The sequence below is a fragment of the Oncorhynchus gorbuscha genome, linkage group LG20 (genome assembly GCF_021184085.1).
Source record: "Oncorhynchus gorbuscha isolate QuinsamMale2020 ecotype Even-year linkage group LG20, OgorEven_v1.0, whole genome shotgun sequence".
In the NCBI taxonomy this organism is placed as follows: Eukaryota; Metazoa; Chordata; class Actinopteri; order Salmoniformes; family Salmonidae; genus Oncorhynchus; species Oncorhynchus gorbuscha.
The window spans coordinates 27834977-27847115 of record NC_060192.1 but is presented as its reverse complement, the minus strand read 5'-3'; the positions used below and the strand labels follow the sequence as shown (position 1 = coordinate 27847115).

The following is a 12139-nucleotide window of genomic DNA, read 5'->3' as shown; positions in this document are numbered from 1 at the left end:
ACCCAAGAGAGAAGAGAAAAGTCATGTTACACAGAATGAAATACACATGGTCCCCCAGGGCCCCCCCACAGAGAAGAAGACGCGCCCAGTGAGGGCAGCAGGGCTCAGTAAGATCCCTGTCTGTGGTGGAGGCAGGATGGGCAAGTTGCCACTCCGTGAGAGTCAGCCCACTGACCACAAGGGGTGCTGGGACCCACCTATTACAGGGCTGGAAGAGGGGAGTCAACGCCCCAGCTTACAGCACGAAGTCAGCAAGGACACAATTAGTAACTCCTCTGCTGAAGCTGAAGTCGAGGCCAGCCTGTCCCCTGTAAAACATAGCCCGGAGGAGAGTCGCCAGCTCCGGCAACCCACAGTCTACAGGGGTATACCACGTGACTCCAAGATACCTGTCAAGCTGGGAGTCCAGTGCAATATCCCTGTCCCCCAAGGAGCTAAGGAGCTCCCGCGCTCCAAGATACCTTTGTCCAAGGTTCCTGTCCGCAGGATCGGCAATAAGCTCACAGCCACCACAGCTGCCAGCACTCAAATCAGAAAATAATGCTAAGAGACTGCTTCAAACTTAAACATCCAAATGGTTGCTTTCACTCATAATCATTATTTTAACATTATCACATGGGCACCCTTTGCCCTGTATATTTACAAAGACAGTCCAATAATTGTTTTGCTCTGGTTCATCTTCATGACTTTCTCATGACTTTCTCAAATCCCAAATCCCAAATCCCACATCGCTGAAGTCTCTTTACTTATCCACACCAACAACAGCTTCAGAGCAACACTAACACGGAGGCTGAGGCTGAAGAACAACAACACATCTCCCCTGGGAACCGGAGTAATGACCATGGCTCCCTTGTATTGTGCCAACTTGACAGATGCATTCGGCCAAGGTTCAGGGCTAATCTCAACCTGGGGTAAAAGGGTGGTTGAGGAGGACGGTCACAACAACGTTTGTTTGGGATGTATCATTAAAGGGGACACGGTACGGTAGCATACCAAGGTCAGAAGCAACAACACATGGAAGAGAGAGATATTCTTAAGGGTGCTTTTTTCCTACTGACTATCAGAGTGAAAAATCTACTTTTTCTACAATACTTTTTATCTTTTGTTACTCCCTCTTTTTTTAGATTTACTGTCTAAAAATCCTGTTTGCTTTTTCTTTTGATAAGTGATACTGTAGCCTTCGTGCCAAGAGGGTCCACACCTCTGAAGAAACGCAACAAACAAACCAGTATCCTGTAACATCTCTGGATGTACAGCAATATGAGCCAGATGACTCTTCCTACTTTTCTCCATGTTTTTTTATTTACAATGTGTGGAACTGTACAGACCCTGCCGAGCTGCTGCCTGCTCAAAAATAACAATCAATCACACTGTGTACTTTGGGAAAGACTGTTGCTCTGGATGGAGTTCATTATGGATGGGACGGCCCCTATGGAAGGTTTGGACAGGGGGTAAGCCTGTATAACGGACCCTGTGGAGTTTGAGTTACACTGAGTAGATGCTGAACGCTTCAGATGTTGGAAGGGTGCATCCCTTTACCAATCCCACCAATCTATACCTATTCCCCAGGTCGTTGCTGTAAATGATCATGTGTTCTCAGTCAAATTACCTGGTAAAATAAGTATAAATAAAAATAGCGGTAGTCATGCTCAGATGAGGACAATATTTGTGTTTATACATGATCTATGTTTCCTATTTAATCAATAAAACAATGTGAGTACACTGTACGTAATCATCCTAAAATGACCCTAGATATCTCTGAGTGTGATGTCAAGGATCCATTTCACAACTACTGTTTTCAGTAACGTGTGACTTTGATGCAGTATTTGTATAACAACAGCACAGCGTCTGAAGCTTCTTCATCTGAATAGATAGCGTAGGGATATGTGCACAAACGATGCAGTTAGCTGATGGAGATAAATGTGTCAGCTTTATTTTAACAGATGGCATAAGGATTTGCATACACACTCTTCAACCCTCGGTGTCTATCTCTCACATTACATACCTAAGGAATTGCTATTCCTATCTTAAGCTGAGATAAATGACACATTGTGTAACTTCATTTCATGTGTGGATGCATCTTAGGATGTAGAAGCATCATGGACGGATAAGTCTATGTGGGTCCTGAGGATGTAGAAGCATCATGGAGGGATAAGTCTATATGGGTCCTGAGGATGTAGAGGCAGCATGGAGGGATAAGTCTATGTGGGTCCTGAGGATGTAGAGGCAGCATGGAGGGATAAGTCTATGTGGGTCCTGAGGATGTAGAGACAGCATGGAGGGATAAGTCAATGTGGGTCCTGAGGATGTAGAGGCAGTATGGAGGGATAAGTCTATGTGGGTCCTGAGGATGTAGAGGCAGCATGGAGGGATATGTCTATGTGGGTCCTGAGGATGTAGAGGCAGCATGGAGGGATAAGTCTATGTGGGTCCTGAGGATGTAGAGGCAGCATGGAGGGATACGTCTATGTGGGTCCTGAGGATGTAGAGGCAGCATGGAGGGATAAGTCTATGTGGGTCCTGAGGATGTAGAGGCAGCATGGAGGGATACGTCTATGTGGGTCCTGAGGATGTAGAGGCAGCATGGAGGGATAAGTCAATGTGGGTCCTGAGGATGTAGAGGCAGCATGGAGGGATAAGTCTATGTGGGTCCTGAGGATGTAGAGGCAGCATGGAGGGATATGTCAATGTGGGTCCTGAGAATCAATAGTATGTGTATGTTCATACAGTATGCATGAGTAAGAGACAGTATCAGCAGTGAGGGTAGGGATCAATGGTCTGGTGACAAACCATTCCACCCCAAAACTGTCTCTACTGCAGTGGCATTATGTTAGGCCTGACACCATTAGAACAGAGGAGGGGAGGGACGAAGAGAGGACAACATGGGAAAGAGGCAGTCTTCCAGTCCTTTAATTAACCTCCTGGCCCGCTACCATATCATGTAGGCATTATAATGATGACTGTGCACTGGGATGGTCCAATCTCGGCAGAGCAGCGTTCTGCCATGCTCCAAACCCACTGACCTGGTGATCAGCGGCTAGTCTTTTAGGAAAATGAGAGAGAAATAAAGGATGGGTATTTAAGCAATAAGGCCGGAGAGGGTGTTTTATTTGACCAATATACCACGGCTAAGGGCTGTTCTTAGGCATGACGCAGCCCTTAGCCGTGGTATATTGGCCAAATTTGCCTTGTTGCTATTATAAACTGATTACCAACGTAATTAGAGCAGTAAAAATAAATGTTTTGTCATACCCGCGGCTGTCAGCCAATCAGCATTCACGGCTCGAACCACCCAGTTTATAATTATAGATGAAGCACAAGGCAGGCTGCACAAACACAGCTCTGTTCACTATGTAAAGCCAGAGAACCTGAGCAGAGAAGAGATCAGTTGCCGTTTCACAGGAAAAGCATGAGATACTGAATTAGACATCAGGACTGTGAAAACATCTCTCCCTGCGAAAATAGAACAATATCCTCCCCAGGCTCTATCTATCTATGAGGCAAGCAGGACACGAGAGAGGCTGGGTGGGACAGAATTAGGTGTAAGTAACAGTTGTTTCAAAGGGTCGAGTGGAGTTGTTCAGGATAATATGAAGTGGAGTATGTGATAGATAGGAACATGGAATGTCTACACTTGCAGGTTGCTTGGTAGCGAGATGGTGTAAGGCAGAAAGGAGTAGCCTGTAGAGTGTTAGCTAGGTCGAGCAGGGAGGTCAGAGATCAGCAACAGAGACAATAGAGGCATTCATGACAGATAATTATGGATTTTCACTGGAAATTATGATGGGGGCAAAGAAAAATCTGGGATTATAATGAGCACAGATCAATTTGAGTCTCTGTAGTTTGAGTCTCTGTGGTTTGAGTCTCTGTAGTTTGAGTCTCTTTAACTTGAGTCTCTGTAGTAGTGTTTCTCTCTCTCTTCAGTCACTGTATGTATACATGACACTGGGACAGATGGAAGCCATTACCAAAGGTGAGAGAGGGTTTACAATGTCAGTGATACGCTCATTATGCATGTATTATAAGGCTTCCTGAAATTGGAGATGACATTTTCCATGAGAATTACACAGGAAGCAGATGGATGTATTCCTTGTTGTGCTTATACAATACGGTGCATACGTCTCTATCCGAGCACATACATGTAAACAATGCACTGAACAATAACCTTTGTTGCCTGCTATTTACCATAGTTTTACTGTCATGTTGCTTAAATGTTGAATACTTAGATGATAAACTATGTATTTTAGTATGGTATAAGACATGCTGATTCTGTCCGGCTGTACAGGAACATAAAGCTGACTCATTACATTCTCAACCAGCTAGTCAATGTAGTTCTACCAACTAAACCACCCTCCTGCCCCAGATGTTACACAATTTACCATCCCCACAATGCACTTGAGCAATTCAAAGAACAGTTTGTGTATGTGTGTGCTCGTCTGCGTCTGCCCCGAGAGAAAGGATGTACTCCTTTTGAAGCTAATTTAGCATGCTCAATTTACAGTATCTCCATGCCAACCCCACTAGGTCAACCAATGAAAGGGTTGTGAGAGTAAGGAGGAGTGGTCTAGATGGACAGTACCAGTCAAAAGTTTGGGCACACGTACTCATTCCAGGGTTTCTCTTGATTTTTTACTATTTTCTACATTGTAGAATAATAGTGATAACATCAACACTATGAAATAACACATATGGAATCATGTGTAACCAAAAAGAAGTGTCTATATTTTGAGATAAGAGCTTAATTTTTGAGATAAGAGCTTCACCTGGAATGCTTTTCCAACAGTCTTGAAGGAGTTCCCACATATGCTGAACGCTCGTTGGCTGCTTTTCCTTCACTCTGCGGTCCGACTCATCCCAAACCATCTCAATTGGGTTCAGGTCATTTGATGCAGCACTCCATCATTCTCCTTCTTGGTCAAATAGCCCTTACACAGCCTGGAGGATGTTGGGTCATTGTCCTGTTGAAAAACAAATGATAGTCCCACTAAGCGCAAACCAGATGGGATGGCGTATCGCTGCAGGATGCTGTGGTTAGCCATGCTGGTTAAGCGTGCCTTGAATTCTAAATAAAATACATTTGATTTGATTAAAACTTTTTTGGTTATTACAGGATTCCATATGGGTTATTTCATAGTTTTGATGTCTTCATTATTATTATACAATGTAGAAAATAGTCAAAGTAAAGAAAAACCCTTGAATGAGTAGGTGTGTCCAAACTTTTGACAGGTACTGTATGTATAAGGGCCCCAACATGTGAACACACAAATAGGATGATGTCTGTAATAATATGTATCATACCATGCTTGGATGTATAATTCTAAATATTTCCTCATTCACTCATGATTTGCATAATGCTATCATAAGTGTACCTGCAAATTTGAAATAATCCATTTTATTGTGGTTATTATGTTGATATGAAATGTAAAACATGGATATTGCCTCTTAATCCAGTTTGTGCTGTGAAGAAACACAGAGTTAGTCTCCACCAAAACACAGCGTTCATCTCCACCAAAACACAGAGTTAGTCTCCACCAAAACACAGCGTTCATCTCCACCAAAACACAGCGTTCATCTCCACCAAAACACACACACAAGTGTGAAAAAAGCAACCAATTCTCTAATGTATCATCTGTATGTGGATAAGCAGAAATAATTAGTGTGCACCAGATGGAAACTCTGAGCCATGTAGGAGTTTGCAAATTAGGTCACTAGTTCACAAGTGAAGACAGTTAGCTAGTGTGAAGGCAGCAGAACACTTTGCATTTCATAAAACACCTTAATAACTCACTGGCTACACTACAATCTATGAAATACAACAAAACATGATTATGGTCCATACATGTTGAAGATTTTCCTTGTTACAATATTTGAATAAAAAAACATGAGCTGGCACAACACTCAGAAAAATGATTTTATGTGGAGGTGCTGACTACCGGTGAATAAACTATAAACTCTAAAAATAAGGAGAGTTGCACACTCCATCTATCAACTCCCAGTCGTTTATTGGGTAAATCACCAGTGTCTCGGAATCACTCCGCCTCCTTCAGAGTGCCGTCAAGAATGCTTGAACCAGGTTATGTAGACAAACAGTGCAATTAGTGCAACCAATAATTATTACGTTAATTAGAATCGATTGAGTGAAAATGTTAAAAATAATAGTTCATGTCATATTACATATATTTGGCTATTGTTATCATATGAAAACATAATTGAATATTGTACATAATATTAGCATCAACATACATTATTGTTAAATTCAATTTCACATATTTAATTGTTTCCTAGTTCATTTCATATTTGTTGGTTCAACCTTAATGCATAATAAGCATCAACATGGGGAACATATTAAGTGTACGCTAATAAGCTGTAGAAAGAATATATCAACGTATAAGACTTGTTCATATAAGAGAGAAGTGTTCGAAGTCAACATTCAGACCACTAGGGGTCAGTGTTTTTTGATAGGATAACCAGTAAGCCTCCCTTTGTAGCAGTTGGATCTCAGTGTTACTTCCGCTCCTTGTTAGAGCAACACGCTCAATACAATACTTGACAAAGTATAAATATAATGGAATAACAACAGTAACATGAAACAAATTAGTAAACATATATGATTTATTCTTACATTTGTTTAAAAAACATGCAGGATTAACAATAACACTGTTCATATAAAAATGCAAAATATATATTTAAAATGCATCAAAAAAGTGTTGCAGTTATGTTGAGTTGTCTCCTTGGTAACTTATACATGGAAAATACCTGAAAAGTGTGTCTGTATTGTGTAGTCACACAGACTGAGCACATAGGGGCTCCTCCTTTAAAGGACAACTGGTCACAGACAGCTTGTCAGTCACCTCTTCATAACGCGGTGAAAGATTCCCTGTGAGCTAACCTGCGGTCACCTCCTCAACACTGTCAGAGAAGTTAATTGGTCTCGTGTGCACTCCCGCAGTCACCTCTTCATCACGCACCACTTCATAACACTCCCGCAGTCACCTCGTTGACAGTCAGGGACCTTGCTACTACGTTCTACCTGTGACTTCATGGTGAATGAGGGAGCCAATTCAGTATCATTACATCTTACAATTATCAGAACATTGTCATAATTACAAATATATCAGCTAAAATACCTGGGTCAAATAAGTAGAATCGCATTTTCTTTTTTCCATGACTTCATATAATCTCCCTAGAATACTGCAGATTGCATTGCTCTTTGGTTTCACACAAATAGCTGATTTGTATGTTCAACATGCACATACCACTGACAAATATGAATATATTTGTTAAAAAACAAAGAAAATTAAACTAATATAAATTAATGTGCCATTATTTGTGACCCAAAAAGTAATAAGTATATCCAAGTACTGCACAGGTTTTATAGCGACTGTGTAATAACTCAAATTATAAACTGGGTGGTTTGAGCCCTGAATTCTGATTGGCCGAAAGCCATGGTACATCAGACCGTATACCACGGGTATGACAAAACGTTAAATTTTTCTGCTCTAATTACGTTTGTAACCAGTGTATAATAGCAATAAGCTCCTCTGGGTTTGTGAAATATGGCCAATATACTACGGCTAAGGGCTGTTCTTAGGCACGACGCAACGCTTCTCAATCTTTCAGAAATGAATGAGCCCATTGATCGGGTAGGGAGCTGCACCCATCCACTGGCAGCATGATACTACTCTACATGTCATAAAACACAACTCAATGCCACGCTCCATTAAAACATTTAATTTGAACTAGTACTGGAAGTGCCCTGGAATGTTTTTGCTAACTTATTTTAGCTGTATGGCACACACACACACAGTCAATGCCTTCCACACCTGGTAAGTAGCCCTTTGTGGAGCCTCAAGGTTCCATTTCCATGATTTCTATATTAAATACAGACATGGTACGTCTTTGGTACATAATGCTGAGAGAGGTACTTTCAAATCCTTCAAGTCCCTGATGTTTCAGGGTTTCCCCTGTTATCTCCACGTTCCTAAGCAACAGCAGGATACAAAGGACACACATCGGTGGTGTGCATCACCTTGGGTTTTCCACTGGAGGGACATATTGTCCTCTCAGTCTGTGCAGATGCTAGACAGTCTCAGGAGGGTTTGGCCCCGGAGAAAGAGGGAGTGTTTGAGGGAAAAAAGAGACTGTCCAGCTGGAAGGAAAACAGAGGGAGAGCTTTGGTTGACCAATCAACAGCCAGCTCAATTTGGATGATGAAAAGGATGGGACAGCTTGTGTTCCTTAAATCAATCTGGTCCCGGTTTCCCAAATGCATCTTAAGGCTAAATTCATCTTTAGAACCATTGAGCCTTAAGATGCTTTTGGGAAACCAGGCCCTGGTCCTCTTCTCAACCCAGAGAAGTAGAGGCGTTAGCTCAATTGGTAGTGCATGGGCCTTGCAACGCCAGGGTAATGGGGTTGATTCCCAGACTACCCGTACGTAAAATACATGCATGCATGACAGTAAATCACTTTGGATAAAAGCGTCTGTGAAATGGCATGTATTATAATAATATATCCAATGGCAGCCTCAATCCTATGATTCTACTGAATAATATATACTACTTTAAAGGATTCGATGTGTAATCTCACTACGCCACAATGGAAGAGTAGTATCTTGTCCTGAATGGGCAGTAATCTCTAGTACACTGTGAGCCCGACTACATAATACACCTCAGACATAGACTCTGGGTCATTAACAGTCCTGAAATATCATGTTAAGGTGCCAAAAGGCTCCTCTCCAAACATAAAGCGATAAGTATCAGAATCGTCTGAGTAAGTCCTTTCCGAATGAACAAGCGGCACTGGGCACACACTCCTCCAGAGGAAGTCCTTCCCTGCTAGACTGAGAAGTATCAGATGACCATTACATCAGCAGAATCTGGAAGAGGAGGAGAGAGCTGGGCTCACTGAAGTAAGACGGACATAAAAGTGGTTACAAAGCGAATAACCAGAAGGGTCACAGAGGTTCTCTAACCTGACCAGTCAACTTGTTTTGTCTTTGAGGCACCGATGGGACTGGAGGAGAGTATATTCCCTGTTTGTTAGTCATCTGAGAGTCTGTGGTCAGGATGGGGGGGTTGTTTAGACCAGTAGCAGTGCCCCAATTATGATTGGTCAACAAAAATATTTGTATAAAAAAAATATACAGTATATATTATATAATTCATGAATTATGTTTTAAATGCTCATAAAAGTGCAGTAAATGTGTACATGTTCCTATTTAAAAATAAAAAAAGCCAGCTGTTCAGTTACTTACTACTCTGTCCCTCGCGGGTGCATATGCCATGCAAACATTGCTTATATTGTTTTGCCAGCTATTTGCTATGAGGGAGAACTGCCCCAATGAAATCGCAGGATTTCTTAGCATAAATTATAACAGTACAAAGTTAATGGACTGTCCTGGGGCACTCAAATGCATGCTCTCTTGCGCCAGATCAGGTACAGATGTGTGCTCTATCAGGTACAGATGGCGCCAAAGCAACAATCTAATTGTAATTAACTTGTAAATAAATAAACATAGCAGTCATTGGAGCCTGGGACCTGACATCTACATCCAACAAGTGTTGAAAGACAGAGGGATATACTAGCTAGAACTTTCTCATTGGGGATCTGGGATCTTCTAAATATCCAACTCGGGAAATATGGAAAATATTCAGAATGAACTGGCTAGCGCATCATGCTTTGTGACAGTATATTAGCTATATTACCCCAGTTAGATAATGTGTTTTCACTTACTGCATCTGCATGCTTGTTACGTTCTTGTTCGTTCGTGACCTGCTTCTCATTCTAAATAGTATAATCTAATCTGTTCAAAACAGTGGCAGCATGTGCAGCAGTGGTCATTTATGCGGTTGTTCAAATGCACAGATCGCTTTATATAATCTTCTCAAATAAACTACCAGTAGCTCGAAAACTTGGCATCATATGTCATGCTGCTTTGTTGACAACTCCAACCACCTCGCGTCCCGGGCATTCAGCCAATCACCAGCCGCCACTGGTTTAGACCATGAATTGCATGTATCCCTCCGCCCCTGTAACGATGACGTCCATCCAGATGCGCATAGCCTCAGGGGAGGGAGACACCATGTAGTACACCCTGTCATGGGTCTTCACACTAAACGTCAGACATGGGTTGGGGCTCTGGAAGGGAGGGAGGGTGGGGGAAAAAGACAGAGCAAAAACAAAAGCAATGTCACTATAGTTTCAAAAAATGTGTTTCTTAGCATAAAATACAGATACTTCAATACTTTAAATGTGTATACCATTTGTCACATACCTTGTGTGCATTCTTTAAATGGTCATAGTAAACCTCTTCTATAGCTTGGAAGTATATGACCCCTTTCATCTTGACCTCATGTTTGTCTGTAAGAGAGCACACACTGTAGCACTGGACTGACCATGTTTATGGGAGGTGAAACAAAAACCACTTGAATCAAAGCTCTTCCAGAGTAAAACAGCATAGCTTGATGATGATGTCATCGCTGCTTTTCTTGCAGGCTCTGTTTAAGCTACCATTTACAGCTGCAACAGACAGAGAGAGAGAGAGAGAGGAGAGAGAGAGAGGGAAGAGAGAGAGAATGTCAGAAGTCGAAGAAGGAGAGAGAAAGAGAGGGGGAGATAGTAGAAGGTACCTGCGTAGTAGGCCAGGGTCTTGCGGTTCCGGTCGAAGACAAACCAGCGTTTTTTCCAGGTCTTGATCTTACCACCCATCTTGACCAGGAACCCTCTGCAGGTTTTATTTGTGATGGCCAGGTGGTAGCAGTTGTCTGGGTTGTGTCCAGCTGCCTCGATGTGACCATGGAGGTCAAAGTCATCCTTCCTCTGAGGGAGGTAGCGTGTCAGCGGCCGGGCCTGGGGACAGGGGTCAGAGGTGTCTGGTCTGTGTTGAGCCCATGTCTGAAAGCTAAAGATCTGATAGACATTTTTCTTTCAAATGTCATAGTTGCTTTGAAGTATTTTAAAGATATGGCCTAATTCAATTACCATGCATCTGAAATGATTAGTACTATGAATCTTGGCCCATCCCTTTCTGGATCTCTCACCTGTGCCCTCTGTTTCTCGCGTAACTTCACCTCCCTCTCGATCATTTTCTGCCTCCTGCTGGTCTCCTCCTGCAGTCTCTTCTCCAGGTCCTCCCTCCTCCTCCGCTCCTCCTCCAGGGCCTGCTTACGCACCTCCATCTCACGCTCCTATGCACGCCACACACAGAAAGTTACAGCATGGTCAACACACACACACACACAAAGAACGGTAAGAGATGGTTTTAGTTATGAAGGCTTCATTACCTTGTGCTCAAGGAGTCGATGCTTGTCAGCCTGGGCTTCTCGTAACAAGCGTTCCATCTCCTTAATCTTTCCTACGTTGGATGTGCTGGCACTGTGGAAAGAAAGGTTTCATAAACAAAGCAAGGAGAGTACACACGCCCACCAGAGATAGGACTGTCCATCCTGGAACCTATTTAGTGTGAGTTCAATTCCAGACCAGGGCCCTTACTATAAAGTTAACAAACACTGCACCTCTGCACCAGTCATACCATCACATTCTGTACAATGTATAGACCATACATTTGCTCTCATATTTTTCCATCCTGTATATACTGCATGGACTGACCAAGATCACACTCACACATTTTTTGTTTGTTTTTTAAATGTAACCTTTATTTAACTCTCACACAGTTAACCAATTTTAACTTTCTGGGTGATCCGAGGTGTACAGAATCAGTCAAGTAGAAAACACATCTCTTCTGCTTATTAAAAAACACTTCTTCTGGTTATAAAACTGGGTGTGAGACAGCTGGACAACATATGCCCAAGACACGTTCAGCATCCTCACTAACAAAATAAAATGTTCTGATCCCACAAGTAAATGTTCTGGTCCATCTTGGTCAATTCAGAGTGAGGATTTGATAAATGTGTTTCTTTATAGGCTACCTGCCGACACATGCAGAGATATATAAATAAACATTGGTTTTCCCATTGTAACAGGATATCCTGAAGATTTAGAATGAATCTAACAGTTTCACTTGGAAGAGCATGAGATCTAATGGAAAAGAGTCTGCAGAACCATGTGTCTGTTAAGCATAACCAACGAGCATAGTCAACTTCGTCTGAGGGTCCAACTGATTTCATCTAACTGATTA

At 42.2% G+C, this 12139-nt stretch overlaps 1 protein-coding gene across 1 annotated transcript in view; it reads right to left on the bottom strand.

Moving 5' to 3' along the window:
• Nucleotides 1-6600: 6600 nt before the first annotated feature.
• The window catches only part of LOC124006967 (pleckstrin homology-like domain family B member 2), a 22070-nt gene continuing 16531 nt past the window's right edge, over nt 6601-12139 (bottom strand). Inside the window, exons 10-14 of the mRNA XM_046317176.1 lie at nt 11286-11376; nt 11043-11189; nt 10632-10851; nt 10277-10362; nt 6601-10140 (exon numbers count right to left, since the gene is read on the bottom strand). Of these exons, the coding sequence (XP_046173132.1) occupies nt 10000-10140; nt 10277-10362; nt 10632-10851; nt 11043-11189; nt 11286-11376 (685 nt within the window). The 3' untranslated portion in view covers nt 6601-9999. The remainder of the gene's footprint in view (nt 10141-10276; nt 10363-10631; nt 10852-11042; nt 11190-11285; nt 11377-12139) is intronic.